Genomic DNA, 14,541 nt, shown 5'->3' with positions numbered 1-14,541 from the left:
GTACCTGTAACTGCTATTTTTTGCACCTGCTTCCATTTTTTTTATATTCTATTCTGACACATGAGTCTGAGGCTAGGCTAGAATGGAGACATCGTTTTCAGAAACAAAAATACAAGGAAAGCCTATGTTGTTAGCAGCAACTGGGTGCTTTTATAGGCTAACTAGACAATTTTATGAATGTCTTCACAAGTGGATAGTTGTATTCATAGGGTTAAAGGCGGTGATTTTTATTGACCATCAGTTTACTCTTTCTCTTTTAAACCACTTCCAGTTTGCTCCTCTAATGCTGGCTGTCTTTCCTGCTTGATACTTTACAACTGCCCTAGTGCATTCCCGTTGAGGATGCAGAGATAAAGCACCGATTAAAAAAAAAAAAAAACAAAAACAAACACCACCACTCTGAAGAGAAACATCTACTTAGAAAGATTTGCATCCAGTGAGTGGATGCTTATGCCTCCTGGTAAGACAGGTGGTTTCCTCCTCAAGGATCTCATGTACAGGAATATGATGTTACTGTGCAGTTCTTTTTCTCTATTTGACTTGGAAGGTTTCAGGGAAATGGGAGGTACTGCTGAACTAATACGGTGACAGATGAGGCCTCTTTCATAAAGAAAATATGCTGCTGTGATCAGTTCTTCAATTGCTAGCATTACACCTCCCAGGTTAACAGGGCTTTTTATGTTATTTGAGGGGTTTTGTTCTATGTATACCCAATTCCTCTAAATTTTAACAGCTTTATTTTTTCTCTGTATATTTCCATGCTTTAGTTTTGTGCAAAATCTTGAAAGATTTTATGAAGAACATCATACACAGTAGTCCATGATTTAATAACTTCAAACACCAAATGAAGCGAGAAAAAAATGTGGGAGAGGTCAGGATTACCCTATGTAATCATCTGCCTTGTTTCTTCTGGGTCTAGATTACCTGTTTACAAAAGGGACACAGAGGCCACTCAACAGTTGTGGCATTGTACATGGCCTGGCTGGAATGGAGTCAACATTCCCCACTGCAGTCCACATATAGCTCTGCTTGTGTTTGTAGCTAGAACAGTGCTGATAAGCGCTCCAGTGTCTGGGCTATGGCTGATCAGCGCTCACACAGCATCAGGGCTGTCTCTCCAGCACCACCCCTCTTAAGGCCCAGGGCAAGAGGCTGGAGGGAACACAGCTGGGACAGCTGACCCAAACTGACCAAAGGGATATTCCATACCATATGATGTCATGCTCAGCAATAAAAGCTAAGAGTAAAGGGGGGGGGGGGGGGGGGGGGGCATTTGTTATTAAAGTGTTTGCCTCCTAAAGCAACCGCTACATGTACTGTGACAATACTTCCCAGTAAGTGGCTGGCCATCACCTGCTGATGGGAAGAGGAGAATGAACCTTTTTGCTTTCCTTTGCTTCTGGGTTCAGCCTTTGCTTTTATTCATTAAACTGCCTTTACCTCAACCCACGAGGTTTTAATCTTATTTTCTCCCCCTGTCCTGCTGAGGAGGGAGAGTGATACAGGAGTTTGGTGGGCACCTGGTGGCTAGCCAACACCAACCCACCACAGGCATATCTTGGCTTAGATGAGTCCTGCTCCACAGAGAGAATGAAGTAACATTCTGGCCCAGCTGAAAGCCAGGGTTCATCTTTATACAGCTCGATGCTTGACCTCCCCCAGTGTTCAGACCCAGAACTAGCCAAGCCTAGCCCTGCTCCAATACCTGAAATATCTCTGCACATGGTTTCTAGGGCATCCCTGTAAAGTCCTCAGGATTCTGAGTAACTCATGAGTACACAGATTGACCATTCAGAAATTGGTGAACTATGTAACAGTATCTGAATTACACCATGACTGGAGTCACCTTGCTAAAATGCTTGTTGAAAACAGGTGCTTGCTGTGGAGCTGTGCTGACCAGTTACCAGTGGAAACTTTGGAAGTGCTGACAGTCACCAAAGGAAAGCAAATGCAAACAAGTTCTAGAAGACAGTTTTTTCTCTGGCGTCCAATCGTAATGGACAAGACAAAGACAATTTTGAAAGACTGCTGTGGAGAAAATACTTTTACAAGCCATTTCAGGTAGCAATCTGTGAGAACAATCTTCCTTAATTTATGCTGATTACTATTTTCAGGTTTTGAAATGTTCTCCTTTACTTGTTAATTCCTATTCAGTAAATACAAAGAAATCAAATGTAAGCACAGTCATAACATATAGAAGAAAAATATATCAGGAAAGTGCTCTTAAAAACATCAATTAGGCAACAAAATGCCCTCAGCTTAGGCCATTTGTTTAGCATCTGTGGATGCTTTTGTGCTCTGCAGCTGGGAAAACACCAGTTGGTAGAATCTCTTTAGCTAGAACTGCCACTGCATGAATAAGATTATTTCTATTCTGCAGAAATGCTAACTGGCAACTCATTAAAAGTTTGATTGGTATATGTGAGTGAAAAACAGTATCTTGAGAGTCCCAAAAATGTATGGAATAATGCGAAACTCCTTATTTTCTCTCAGGTTAATGAGGATAAATGAAACCAGGCCCATTAGCAAGCGTGCTCTGTTAATTTAGAAAGGGCAAAAAAAGTGTTAAGTCATATAGGCAAGACAGTTAATCGGTCATAGTCAACTTACAGCCATACACGGCTCTTCCCAATTAACAATTAACCTTAGAAGAGCAGGCCAGGGTGCCACCCTACAGGTTTGACGCATCCCTGCGGGCATGGCTCCTCAGCAGCCCGCCAGCCAGGCCCACTGCCCACTGGCTCTGCCGCGGGTGACCGTGCCGGGACGCCAGCATGCAATGCCCAGCCCGCGGCCCCTGAATTTCAAGACAACTCACGGGGCTCTGCCAGCACCGGACAAGAGCGTGGGGCCTTCGAGGCCTTTCACCGCCCCACACCCACACCGCCGCGGCCGCCGGCAGCCGCTGAGCACTTCCCCCTCCCAGGCGGCCGCTCGCCTCACACACGCACTGCCCGGCTCGGACAACGCCGGGCAGACCCTCTGCGCCTAAAGCACGCCTTTTTCCTGTCGAAATCCCAGGATTTCAGGACGCTTGCACCGACGACACGCCGGGCGCGGCGCCGGCCGCCCCTCAGCACCCCCGGCGGGGCGGGGCGAGGCGCCGCCGGGGCCGCCGTCAACATGGCGGCGTCCGCCCGGCAGCGGCAGGTAAAGGCCGCGTGGCGGTCGGCCGGGGTCCCGCCGTGTGGGCCCAAGGGGGGGCTCCTGCCTGGTGTGAGTTGTAGGGGTAAACGTTAAATGTACACCTGTGGGAACAGCGCGGGTTTGTGGGGCCGGCCTCAAAATGGCAGCTTTGCAACCTGAGCAGGCGGCTTCCTCATCCGCGTTCGGAGCAGTGGTTGTGTTAAGGATGCTCGGGGCTGCTGCGAATCTAAGAGTTGGCAGTTTGCAGGAGTTATTACGCATTTTTTCAGAAGTTAAGCAACGGCTTTTCTCGGACAAGATGAAATGGGGGTAATCCACTTAGTGTAGATCACATGCCGGTGGTCAGGCAGGTGGGTGACCGAGCCATCAGGGGTGATGGCTCTGAGGCAGAGCCGCTGCCCGGGCTTGGTGCTGCGGCATGGTGAGCAGCCTGTCTGCACTCTCCATTTTTCTGTTGAAAAATGCGTTTTTGTATACAGTCATCAGCTTGCCATCACTAGTTTTACACCTGCGTGGCTTAAAATTAGTTGAAATGCACAGGTATAAAACTGAAGTAATGCTGTTACTCTGCACTGTGGTGTTGTCTGCTTAAAAGTAATGAGTGATTAAAAAATAAATACTGTTTTTCAGTAACACTTGATTTTGTTATGCACAGAATGACAGCTGTTCCAGTACTGCAGGTGCTGGTCGACAGTTTCAGAACTGGAAGATGAAAGCTGCACAAGCTAAAAAAGTTGAATTTGTAAGAACTGCAGAAAAGCTAAAAACTCAGTAAGTTAAACACTTAATCATAAGTATATTTTCATGCTGTTCTGGAGGTTATAACCCAAGGTTCAAAGTAAGAAGTTATGGTAATGAAACCTTTAGGCTAAGATTTCTTTTTGAGCTCCAGTGAGCTCAGGCACATTATTGTGGTGGTTGCAGGAGTTCAGGATGGGCTCATGAGCTCCAGAATGCCCTGTTGTTGTAATTACCATTTGGACTTTCGTCAGTCATCTTCTTTGGTAAGCCACTGCTGCACTAGATGCGCAGAAATTAAAGTGCACGTGGCATAACTGAGTTCTCAGTTTTTCTGCTCAGCTGTGCTTACCCTTCTAAGGACCTAAAGCCCTTAAGACATACCACCAAAAGGGGAATTGCAGCACTGGCCTGGTTTCAGGTGGGGTAGAGTTAATTTTCTTCTTAACAGTTGGTGCAGCGCTGTGCTTTGGATTTGGTGTGGGAATAATGTTGATAATATACTCATGGTTTTAGTTGTTGCTAGGTGATGTTTACACTCAGTCAAGGACTTCTCAGTTTCTCAGGCCCTGCCAGCAAGAGGGCCGGAGGGGTACAAGAAGATTGGAGGGGAGACAGCCAGGACAGCTGATCTGAACTACCCAAAGGGATATTCCATACCATATGATGTGACATCATGCTCAGTATATAAAGCTGGGGAAGAAGGAAACAGGGGGATGTGGGGAGTTACAGTATTTGTCTTCCCAAGTAACTGTTACATGTTATGGAGCCCTGCTTTGTTTTGCTTTGCTTGTGTGGTTTTTGCTTTACCTATTAAACTTTCTTCATCTCAACCCATGAGTTTTCTCACTTTTACCCTTCTGATTCTCTTCCCCATCCCACTCGTGGGGGGAGGGAGCGAGTGGCTGTGTGGAGCTTAGTTGCCAGCTGGGACAAGCAGCATTACAACAGCTTCCTCAGAGAACACTGAAAGCACTTCACCTGGAATATCTAGGCCACTGCTTTGTACAGTTGGGGTTCAAGACAGCTTGAACATGAAAGTGATTTAAATCTGTTTCCCCTCATCTTGACTAAGTGCTGTAACTACACTGGCAGCTGAAAGAACAGGGAAGTTTCCTCTGAAATGGATGAACTTTATGAGGAAAAGCTGGTATAGCCACCTGGCTGAAGGAGAGCTTTGTAGTTATGAATACTGAATAAATAGTGACACTTAAGTCTCACAGCAGTGTTTTACACTGTCTGGCTAATCAAGCTTCTCCTTGGTTATTCTGGATCCTGGGTTATGTCTCAAAAATTGACTGATGGATAATGTAGACATTCCTATGCAGCTTCAAACAAGGTATGCCATTTAACTATGGCACATTGTCCTTCTGTTGTGCTTTGAAGGCTTCTGGTGCACCATGTGGGGAGATTTAGCACTTGGGTCTGGTCTGTGAATTCCCATGGACAGCAACGTATTTAAACAGTGAACCATAAACTGCACTGTATAGGAGTTTGAACCATATAGTAGCAACAGTCAGCTGAAGAACCAGGCTACTACTGAGAGAGTTTCTTGGGCTGTCGGTAGATCTGCTTATCGTTGGGAAACCTGCCAGATGTCTCTACTCTGGCACCAGTGTCCTCAGGACTGCAGTCGTTTTGCATGTGCTGTTCTGTAAGTCAAACCTTAGTATACTGCCTGGTTGTAGTAAGGGAAAGCACATCCTGCTTGGAGTTGTGCTCTGAAGCTTCAGACCTTAGTAAGAAAGTATAAGTCACCTGTAGCTCTCTGTACTGTACATAAAACAGTCAGCAAGTAAGGTAGCGGCTTTAATATCTTTAATACCAAAGTTATTTAACTGTAATTAAGTTGAATTTTCAGTTGCACTGGTACTAGTTGACTAGTGTTAAGGCTGAGGGAATGTACTTGTTTTGTCAGTGGTGGGGCTCCATCTATGTGTGTAACTGCATTAATACAGCCTGTCTATCCCTGCGCTTTCCAACGGCAATTGTCAAAAGGCTGCCAGATAGTAAGCGTACAGATGAAGTTTCAGGCCATTTCAGCATGTGAACCACTGCCTGCCAGCAAAGTAATTCCCTTGTTGACTTCTTCACATTCTTGAGTTACTTTGGTGTGTAGTCTTTTAACTGTAGAAAGATTGTCCTTGAAAACAGCTGGAGGAACAAACCGGTGATTTGTATAAAATCTAAGACAGCCCTGTTGACACAGCCTCAGGTGGATACTAACACCGGGAAATCTTGGGGCTTTGCTAACTCTTTATGTCTTACTCAGAATGGCAACCTTTTTTTCCAGGCTTGCAAATATAGAAAAAGGAAAAAATGGACATCTTTACAATAGGAGGAGTAATTTCAGGGTAGAATACAGCATGCTAAAGGAACTGGAACATAGCATGACTGTCAGCAGGAAAACTGAAAGTAAGTTGCCGCGATTGAGAGACGGGACGCAGCTTGATGCAAGCAAATGTCACTTTAATTAGCCTAATATCATGATTATATACACACAGGCAATTGTTACATCTTATTCTGATTGGTCCAAAAACTTGCTTATTCTATAACTGTGTGGCAACTCGCGCAAAGATCTCACGCTAGCTATTTAGCAATTCCGCAACACTTAAAGACAACAATGTCTGCAGTTCTTGCACCACTTCCTTGGGCAAGCTGACAAACCAACCGCCTTATTCCTTGTATAGTCTCAACTTGATACTTATTACTGAAGGGTACAGAAACAGGGACTTTCTCATGTCCCTTATCACCAGGCCTTGTGACCCACAAGCTGGAGCACATTCCTTTCAACTAACTGATTGTTCCTTGTGGTCCTCTTCCCAGGCCCCCTCCTGCTGTAAGTGGGGTCTTATTTAGGGTTTTTTTTTTGCTTTTTTTTACTTTACTGATTGTTTAAATGGTTTCATAATCAGTAGTACAGAGAGACTAGCTCAGGTGGAAGGCAGATGCTGATAAAAGTGTAGTACTTTACCATGTGTACTGCTTATAAAGAAGACTTCCACAATTCACTTGCAAAACTCAGAAGCATAAACATTTTGGGCCTTCCATGTCCTTAACTGTTTTCTTCTAATCCTGAATGTATCTGATACCACTCACAACAACTTTGGTGGAAAGTTACTGTTTTGGAAACTTTGAATCAATTTTGTGTGTATATTTCAAGATCTAATGTAGTCTATCTAAAGTACAAGAAATATACATTTGCTGCTACAGAAGTTTTCACTCACTAATTGCTGCCTTTAAATGTATTTCTAAAGAGTTCTATGTTTGCATTTTTCAAATTCATCGGTAATAAATGTTAATAGTCTAAATGGTCCTGTGAGATGGTGAACAGCCTGACCTACAGTATCTGTTCCGTTTATGAACCAAGTAAGTACTCCAGGGAAAAAATGGGACTCCCTGGTCACAGTACCTACATTCTTTCCAAAGTAATCAAATAAACTATTCTATGCCTTCTGATACAGAAGATCAAAACAAAATAAGTTGAAGAAAGGAAAGGACATGTAAAGATAACTAAAAACATACTTGCCTTACAAATGTGTATGTGTCCTAATGTGCATCTTTTAATTAAGAAAACTTATCATATCCTTTACATCTTGCAATCCTTAAGAAATTTAAGTATTACTGAAGAATGACTAAGATAAAAAGTTCAGAAAATTTTACAGGGGTAAGAAAGGATCTTGGAAGTATGGATGGAGATACTGGTGTGAGATAGTAAAGAGGACAGAGATGAGAGGCGTAAGGCACTGCGTGTGACATGTGAAGGAGTGTTAGCATATGATCTTTTAGGGTGTGTACTACAACCCCCAAACTTCCCATTTACTATGTTTAAGGTCTTTCGGCACGATCTATGTGCTTTTACGCTCTCTGTGGTCTCAGCAGGAACTAGTAGGGTGATGACGTAGCTGCGTTTTATTACATTTAAGTCTTGGACTCTGCTACCCCTTCCTTAAACCTAATCTTTTAGGACAGAAGATCCAGCTCCTTAGTACCTAAGATGTATCCAGAACTACATCTTCATCAGTATCGTATTTATGGACGTAGGAGAAGCCAAGTGGTAACAAAGCAAATAAGTGCATGCATGCGTGGAGTACATGGAAACATTGATTCTACTTTAGTTAATACAGCAAATAAATAAATTTTTGCCGAAGTAGTACATTCACATACGCTTCCCAAATTTGCTTTCTTTTAATTGATGAGTGTTTTGAAGCCTAGGTCAGAGTCTCTGTCAAAATTCTAGATGAGTTGTCATCTGCGTAGGCAATATTCTCCAAATTCTAGTCACCTGATAAAAGGTTTTGAAAAACAAATAACCATATCAAACTGATCTAATCTAGATATGACTATCCTGTTGACCCCATTAGAAATAAGAGCTACTAATTTTAAAATCTGTTGCCACCGTGTGGGGAGGTACATGACCTGTGCAGTCAGCTACATGCAGTTACAGTCATGTTAAAAAGCTTAGTGTTACAGCCGTTTCTTATGATGGAACAGAATTCGTGTCCCTGCTTAGATGAAATCCCCGGTTTATTTTGGACACTTATTGCCCTTGTTCTTGTATTGAATTTAATACACAAATAAACTGTTAGAACTATCAGCACTTTATTTTTTGTTTGACAGGAGCTAAAATCCTGGAGCAGCTGTCAAAAATACAAAATAATGTGAAGACACTTCAGCAACAATTAAAAGATGTGAAGCCTACCCCAGGATGTAAGTTGTGATGACAGATTTAAAAACATTTTTCCCTGTAGATAGATTTCTTGCATAGCTGGGCTTGTGAACCTGCTGCAGACTTGGGATACTCCTCCAGTCTGCTTTGCCAGAAATCTGGGAAGGGAAGAACACAGAAGTTTAAGAAATGGTGAAAGATTGTGCAGTCTGTGTGGAAACAGAGAAAATTCCTCTGTCTTAGAAGTGGTGTTGGTTTGTTTCTTTAGGCTGTTGAAAACCAGGTATTTTATCTATGTAACTCTTTGCCTTATGTAAAATAAAGTTAGTATTCTAGTGCCATTCAGATATAGCTCCCTTTCATCTGGTAAGAGGTCACAGAGTGGTGTCAACAGGGAACTTATTTCTAGCCATCCACATGACTTGAAGCGTGAGTTGGAATATTCTATGAAAAGTGCTGAAACAACTCATCCCATTGGGTTGTTTTGAAACTTTTGGAAAATAGGCACTGAAAGGGCTTTCTGATGCTAACTAAAGTAAGTCTCATGTCATTTCTTCAGTGTCTATTCTATAAAAAAATACATTATGTTTTTAAGCTGTCAGCAAAGATACTGAGAACTAACAAGGCATGAAAGCTGAACTAAGTTTTTGATGATGTAACTGTATTAATTTAGTTTATTATCTTCTAAAGCCAGGTTAGTTAAACTATGTGTTTAATATATGTCCGTAGAGATATGCTCATTTCAAAACAGTTTTTAAAACTTTTTTCTACCATTGCAAAATATATCTTCTCTAGCAGCTGTCTTACTGTCTTTCTTCGTATCAGGGCTACAGCATGCTGACAATACAGGACAAAGTCTTTGATGTTTCTTTGTCAGCTTTGTAAAAGTATGTTAAATAGGATTGCTACAGCCTGGTATAAATGAAAAATTTGCGTGTACTTCTTAAGTCACTACCTGCATTGTTACAAAAAAACAAAAGTGGAAAGTTTTTAGGATAAGGCTGTCTTATGTTGTGCAACAGTTGAACGTTACTCAGAATCAGACTTGTTTAATGGAAATAAACATTTATACTGGCATTTGCATCTAGTTAGCTAAATCACTGTGAAATCACACATTTTGACTAAATGAGAGCCTGTCTTCTAAGGCAATGTGTTTAGGATGGAAATGCATGCTTTTTTTGTAGACTGAATTAAAAGTGTCCTATAAGTCTCTGCAACTGCCTACATTTCTGGATAATGCTGAATTAGTGGTAAATATTACAGACTTCTGAAGTTATATGCTTGTTTCTTCTTTTCCTTTTTAGTTGTTGACAGGCTCAAGGAAATGATGGAAGAAGTTGAAAATGCAATCAGTGCTTTTAAAGAGGAACAGAGGCAAACGTATGTTTAGACGTACTTCAGCTACAAGAGAAAGTGCTTTCATAAGACACAATGAAAACTTTGCATTAATCAAGTAAACTGTTCTTTTGATTTATTATTTTGCTAGTGATCCTGTGGTATGTAAATCAAAACTCAAGCTATCAATGTTAGAATCTTGATAAACAGCCTTTTAGCTGTTTATATAGCTATTGGAGTGATCCAGTATAAGAATAATTTGCTTATGAGAAAGGCTGAAGATGACATTGTGGGGGTTTTGTTGTTGCTGTGTTTTTGGTTTTTATGTGGGTGCCCCCCACCCCCCCTTTCTCTCTGCTGGTATCAGGAGGGGATTGAGTTAGTTGTTTAAGTGCCATAAATGTGTGCTTTCATTAAAAGGGTAACTTAATTCTGATTGTGTAGTACTTTTTTATGGGATCATTACAATCGTGCTGCCATTTGTGCTATCCTTTCAGTTCTTAATCTTTGAAGAATAGATTTTGTCTGGCATTGAACAATTCCAGAATTCATTTTTGGTGAATGTACAATGAATACTGAATTTTTTTCTTACATTTCAGTGTTTGTTCTCTTTTCAGATATGAACAGCTTTTAAAGGAGGAAAAAACTGCCATTAATGAGCTCAGTGTCTTTGAGAGAAAAGTGTGGGCATCAGGCAGCTCAACAACAGAAAAAGTTCTGAAATTACTATCACCCAGGGCCTCAGTTGGTGAAACACTGGAAAATCATCTACCTGAAGAAGTAGTAGAGTTTGAAAGATTTCTTCAGCGAACAGGAGGACGGCAAGGAGGCTGGGATGATTATGATCACCAAAATTTTCTGAAAGTATGGACAAAACACAAAGGAAGGCTGTCTTACATGGATGAAGCCCTTGGGTATCTCTGTGGAAGAACAAAAAAGGATATTGAACAGCATGACAAATGGTATCAAGAATTTCTAATTTTACAGGAAAGAAAGAAAGAGGTAAAATAACCCATCTAGGGTTTTTGTAACTTTAAGAAAAAGGACTTATTTTTTAAATGTATATATATCTTATTTTTGTATTTGCCTCGCTGGTGGTGGTGCTAGGTGGATTTCTATTATAGTTGATGGTATACAACTGAAGTCCTTAGCATCCACAATTTGCCAAAAATATTTGTCTTGAAGAATTACCAATAAGCACAGACTTAACAACACACTGAAATGGACTGTGTATTGCCAAAGTATATTATAAATGCTTTTGGTGGCAACAGTCCAGCAATTTATATGCCAATCCCAGAGCATTAAGTGATCCTGTGTGAAACTGCAGTCTTTGTGGCATCTGTCCTTAAGTCTGTCCCACTGTAGGGGTAGTATACATATGCCATACTGACATACAGAATTATGATTTCTTCCAGAACTGTATCTGAGTGATAAAAAATACACTGACAGAGTTATAAAATAGTAGGTGGATTTTTTAACTTGAAGAAAAAAAATGAAGACCTGAAATATGATTGCATTAAAAAAAGCATATTGCGCTAACATTCGCAACTACCCAAAGTTAGTATGAATGCCATAACTTAAATAATTTTAGCATTCATGTATTAAACCTGCCTGTGTGATCCATAAAATAGGGGAAAAATACTGTGAGAAAGCAGCCGTAGGTGCTTCATTGCCTTAAGTTTTGCCCTTGGCAGACTTTTAATTCTTATATGTGGTTTGTGTCCTTGGAAGGTATGTTTTCATCTGACTTAGTCAATGGGAATGTGTGGAATTTTCATGAAGACCCTTTTTTTCCCCCTGGTATTCTCTTGCAGTCAATTAGGAAGTGGAAAGAAAAGCAGCAGCAAGAAAAAGAAGGAAACTTGAAGGAGAAAAAGAAATCAGAAAAAATGCTCAAGGAAGAATGGCTACAGCATGAAGAAGCTCAGAAGCAAAAGGTGGAAAAAGAAAGAAAAAGACAAAAAACAGCAACTGAAGCATGGAAGAAACAGAAAGCAATAGCATTTGCAATGGAGCAAGCATCACAACTGAAAATCGAAGAAGAGAAGGAGAAAAAGCAACAAAAAGAATGCCAGCGTCAATGCCACATTAAGTTACTGTTGGAAAGATACACCCTGCAGAAGAAAGAAAAGGAGAAACTTGAAAAGCTTGAAAAGGAGAAGAGAGAGGAAGCTGAAAAGAAGGAAAGGAAGAGAATTGCTGCAGAAGAAATAACTAAGTTTCAAGAGCGTGTGCGTAATTACATATCCATTTGTGCACATTCTTTGAAATATGTCTGCTTCCTCCTACAATATAATCTGTTAAACACTTTATAACATCTAAGTTTCATTCATGTAAATCTATTTTTGATTCACTATGATATAACAGCATCTGTTACATACAAGAAACACTATGAAACTATTTTAGACAAGATGTTCCTTTTCCTCTAATGTCAGGATGATTCAAGCCACATGTTTATTTCTACATATAGAAGTGGTTTTATTTAGTTTAATGTGAAAATGTTTGGGGAAAAACAGCTTGGGCTGCATTGCTCTCCATGCTACAGAAAAAGTCGGAAGACCTTGTTGTTCTAGCCACACATGAAATAAAGAGATGTTTCAATGTCCTGCAGGTTTCACTAGCTGTAAGGTCAAGTTAGATCCTATATCTATGTAAATCTGGTTATTGGAGAACTGATATTATTGTCAGCATTCACATTTATATATATAATTCTTATAAGCAGAGATTCTTCAACTACTATAATCCATTTTTTTTACCAAAACTGTAACTATCATTTATGCAGGACAAGTGATAGCAAGTAGTGTAAATTTATTCTGTACTATGACAAAATAATGTAAAGACAAAAAAAAAATTTAGATGTGAAAAACCTGCACATGTACTTTCAGAGAGCTTGTTTTACTTCCAAAGAAAGCTTGCTTTTACATTTGTTATATGTTTCAGGATCTACATAAACTGGAGCTAAGGATTCTACAAAAGCAAGCTAAAGAAGTAGAGAAACAAGAAAAAGAAAAAAGATTGGCAAAGTTAAGAGAGAAGGTAACCGGTGGGTTGACCTTGGCTGGATTCCAGGTGCCCACCAAGCCACTCTGTCACTTCCTGCATCAGCAAAACAGGGTGGGGCGGGGGAGAAAAGAAGATGGAAAATAACCTTGTGGGTCAAGATATAAGTCACGCACACGGAAGCTAAGGAAAACAGAAGATGTTAATCTCTACTTCCCATCAGTAGGTGATGTTCTGCCACGTCCCGGGAAGCAGGGCTTCAGTACCTGTAGCAGTTGCTCCAGAACACAAACACCCCAAATAACAAATGCCCCCGCTTCCTCCTCCTTTCTCTTAGCTTTTGTATCTGAGCCGATGTCGTATGGTGTGGAATATTGCATTGGTCACTTTGGGTCAGCTGTCCTGGCTGTGTCCCCTCCCAAGGTCTTGCCCACCCCCAGCCCACTGGTGAAGGGGGGAAGGTCAGAGAACAGCCCTGCTGCTGTGGGACGCTGCCCAGCAGTGGCCAGAACACCGCTGTGTTATCAGCACCCTTCTAGCTACCAGTACAAGCACGGCCCTACGAGGGCTGCGGCGCGGCTCAGCCGGGCCCCATACAGTAACTTACCTTTTTTTTTTGTTTTAATCTGAGGTGTGTGCAGCTTGGTTGGTTAAACAACCTTTTTCCTCATGGATCTAAAAAGTAATTATTTTATTTATCTAAATGGTTGACAAAGAAAAAAAATAATCAGTCATGTTTGTTATCAGGAGTCAAAAATCCAACAGGCATAGTTCTTCTGTTCAGAAGAAAAGAAAAAAACAAACAACCCAAACCAAACCAAAACAACAACAACAAAAAACAAATGCAAGTATTTATTTTCCTCCCAGCAGTATTTATTCTGGGAGGATGTATATATGTATACATATATGTATATATATGTATGCCTATAGGTCATACAGATGAGCTGCAATATGGGTGGTAGGTTTTAGTTTTTAAAGTTTTCTACCATCAGTTAAATGAGCAGGCTGGCTTCCAGAAGAGTTTTGGGAACAGTGTTTGGGTTCTTAAAGAGTTTAACCTTTTAAATTACTGAAGTTTAATGAAAGCAAGCAGTTGTTGCCTCTCTACTGATTTCACGTTTCTGCTGTTTCCTGTGATAGTGTGGAGGGAAAAGTCTTGTTAGCCAGATGCGTTTCATTTACTCTGCGCCTCTTCATATGATGAAGGCCTAATGACTGTATGTGGTGCATTCTGTGATCAATGAAAATGACCGGTTTGTCTGTTTCACTCTGAGGTCGAGATTCATGTCACCAGAGACCAGACCAGGCTGTACAGACCGACCAAGGGCTGGGAGGAACGCATGAAGGAGACGGCACCATCTGCCGCGGAGCCGCAGTCCCGTATTCCTCACAGGTAAGGTGGGTACGATGGATGCATTGCGTGACAAAGGCACAGTTATATATGAGCTCCTCATGCTTTTTTGCCTCGTTTTCAGAGCTATCCCACCCTGGAGACAAGGGTTATAGATGAGCTGCTGCCTTTCCCCCTCACTGGGCGATGACTTCCTTGACTGCGAAGCGGCCTGCAGCCCTCGGGAGTTGTCACAAACCATGCTTGACACAATGACGTACATTACCCATGTATTTGGTGTGTGTGTGATTTGAAACGTCAC

The 14,541-nt window shown here is 41.3% G+C and overlaps 1 protein-coding gene across 3 annotated transcripts; it reads left to right on the top strand.

Annotated features, from left to right (window-relative positions):
• Positions 1-3,106: 3,106 nt before the first annotated feature.
• Positions 3,107-14,512, top strand: CCDC112 (coiled-coil domain containing 112). 3 transcript variants are annotated; one of them, XM_055698586.1, is made up of 10 exons: positions 3,107-3,150; positions 3,803-3,918; positions 6,179-6,300; positions 8,506-8,595; positions 9,859-9,934; positions 10,507-10,891; positions 11,704-12,120; positions 12,830-12,925; positions 14,164-14,282; positions 14,365-14,512. In XM_055698586.1, exons 1-10 carry the CDS (start codon positions 3,124-3,126, stop codon positions 14,393-14,395), a joined length of 1,479 nt encoding a protein of 492 aa, XP_055554561.1. In that variant the 5' UTR covers positions 3,107-3,123; the 3' UTR covers positions 14,396-14,512. The 3 variants fall into 3 exon arrangements, with proteins under 3 accessions (XP_055554561.1, XP_055554563.1, XP_055554562.1); XM_055698588.1 differs by having other exon boundaries at positions 14,164-14,287; XM_055698587.1 differs by lacking the exon at positions 3,107-3,150 and adding an exon at positions 3,260-3,456.
• Positions 14,513-14,541: the final 29 nt, after the last annotated feature.

Source organism: Falco cherrug, chromosome Z (assembly GCF_023634085.1).
Source record: "Falco cherrug isolate bFalChe1 chromosome Z, bFalChe1.pri, whole genome shotgun sequence".
Taxonomy (NCBI): domain Eukaryota; kingdom Metazoa; phylum Chordata; class Aves; order Falconiformes; family Falconidae; genus Falco; species Falco cherrug.
The sequence above is the reverse complement of the archived record's forward strand: the minus strand, read 5'-3'. Positions and strand labels throughout refer to the sequence as shown.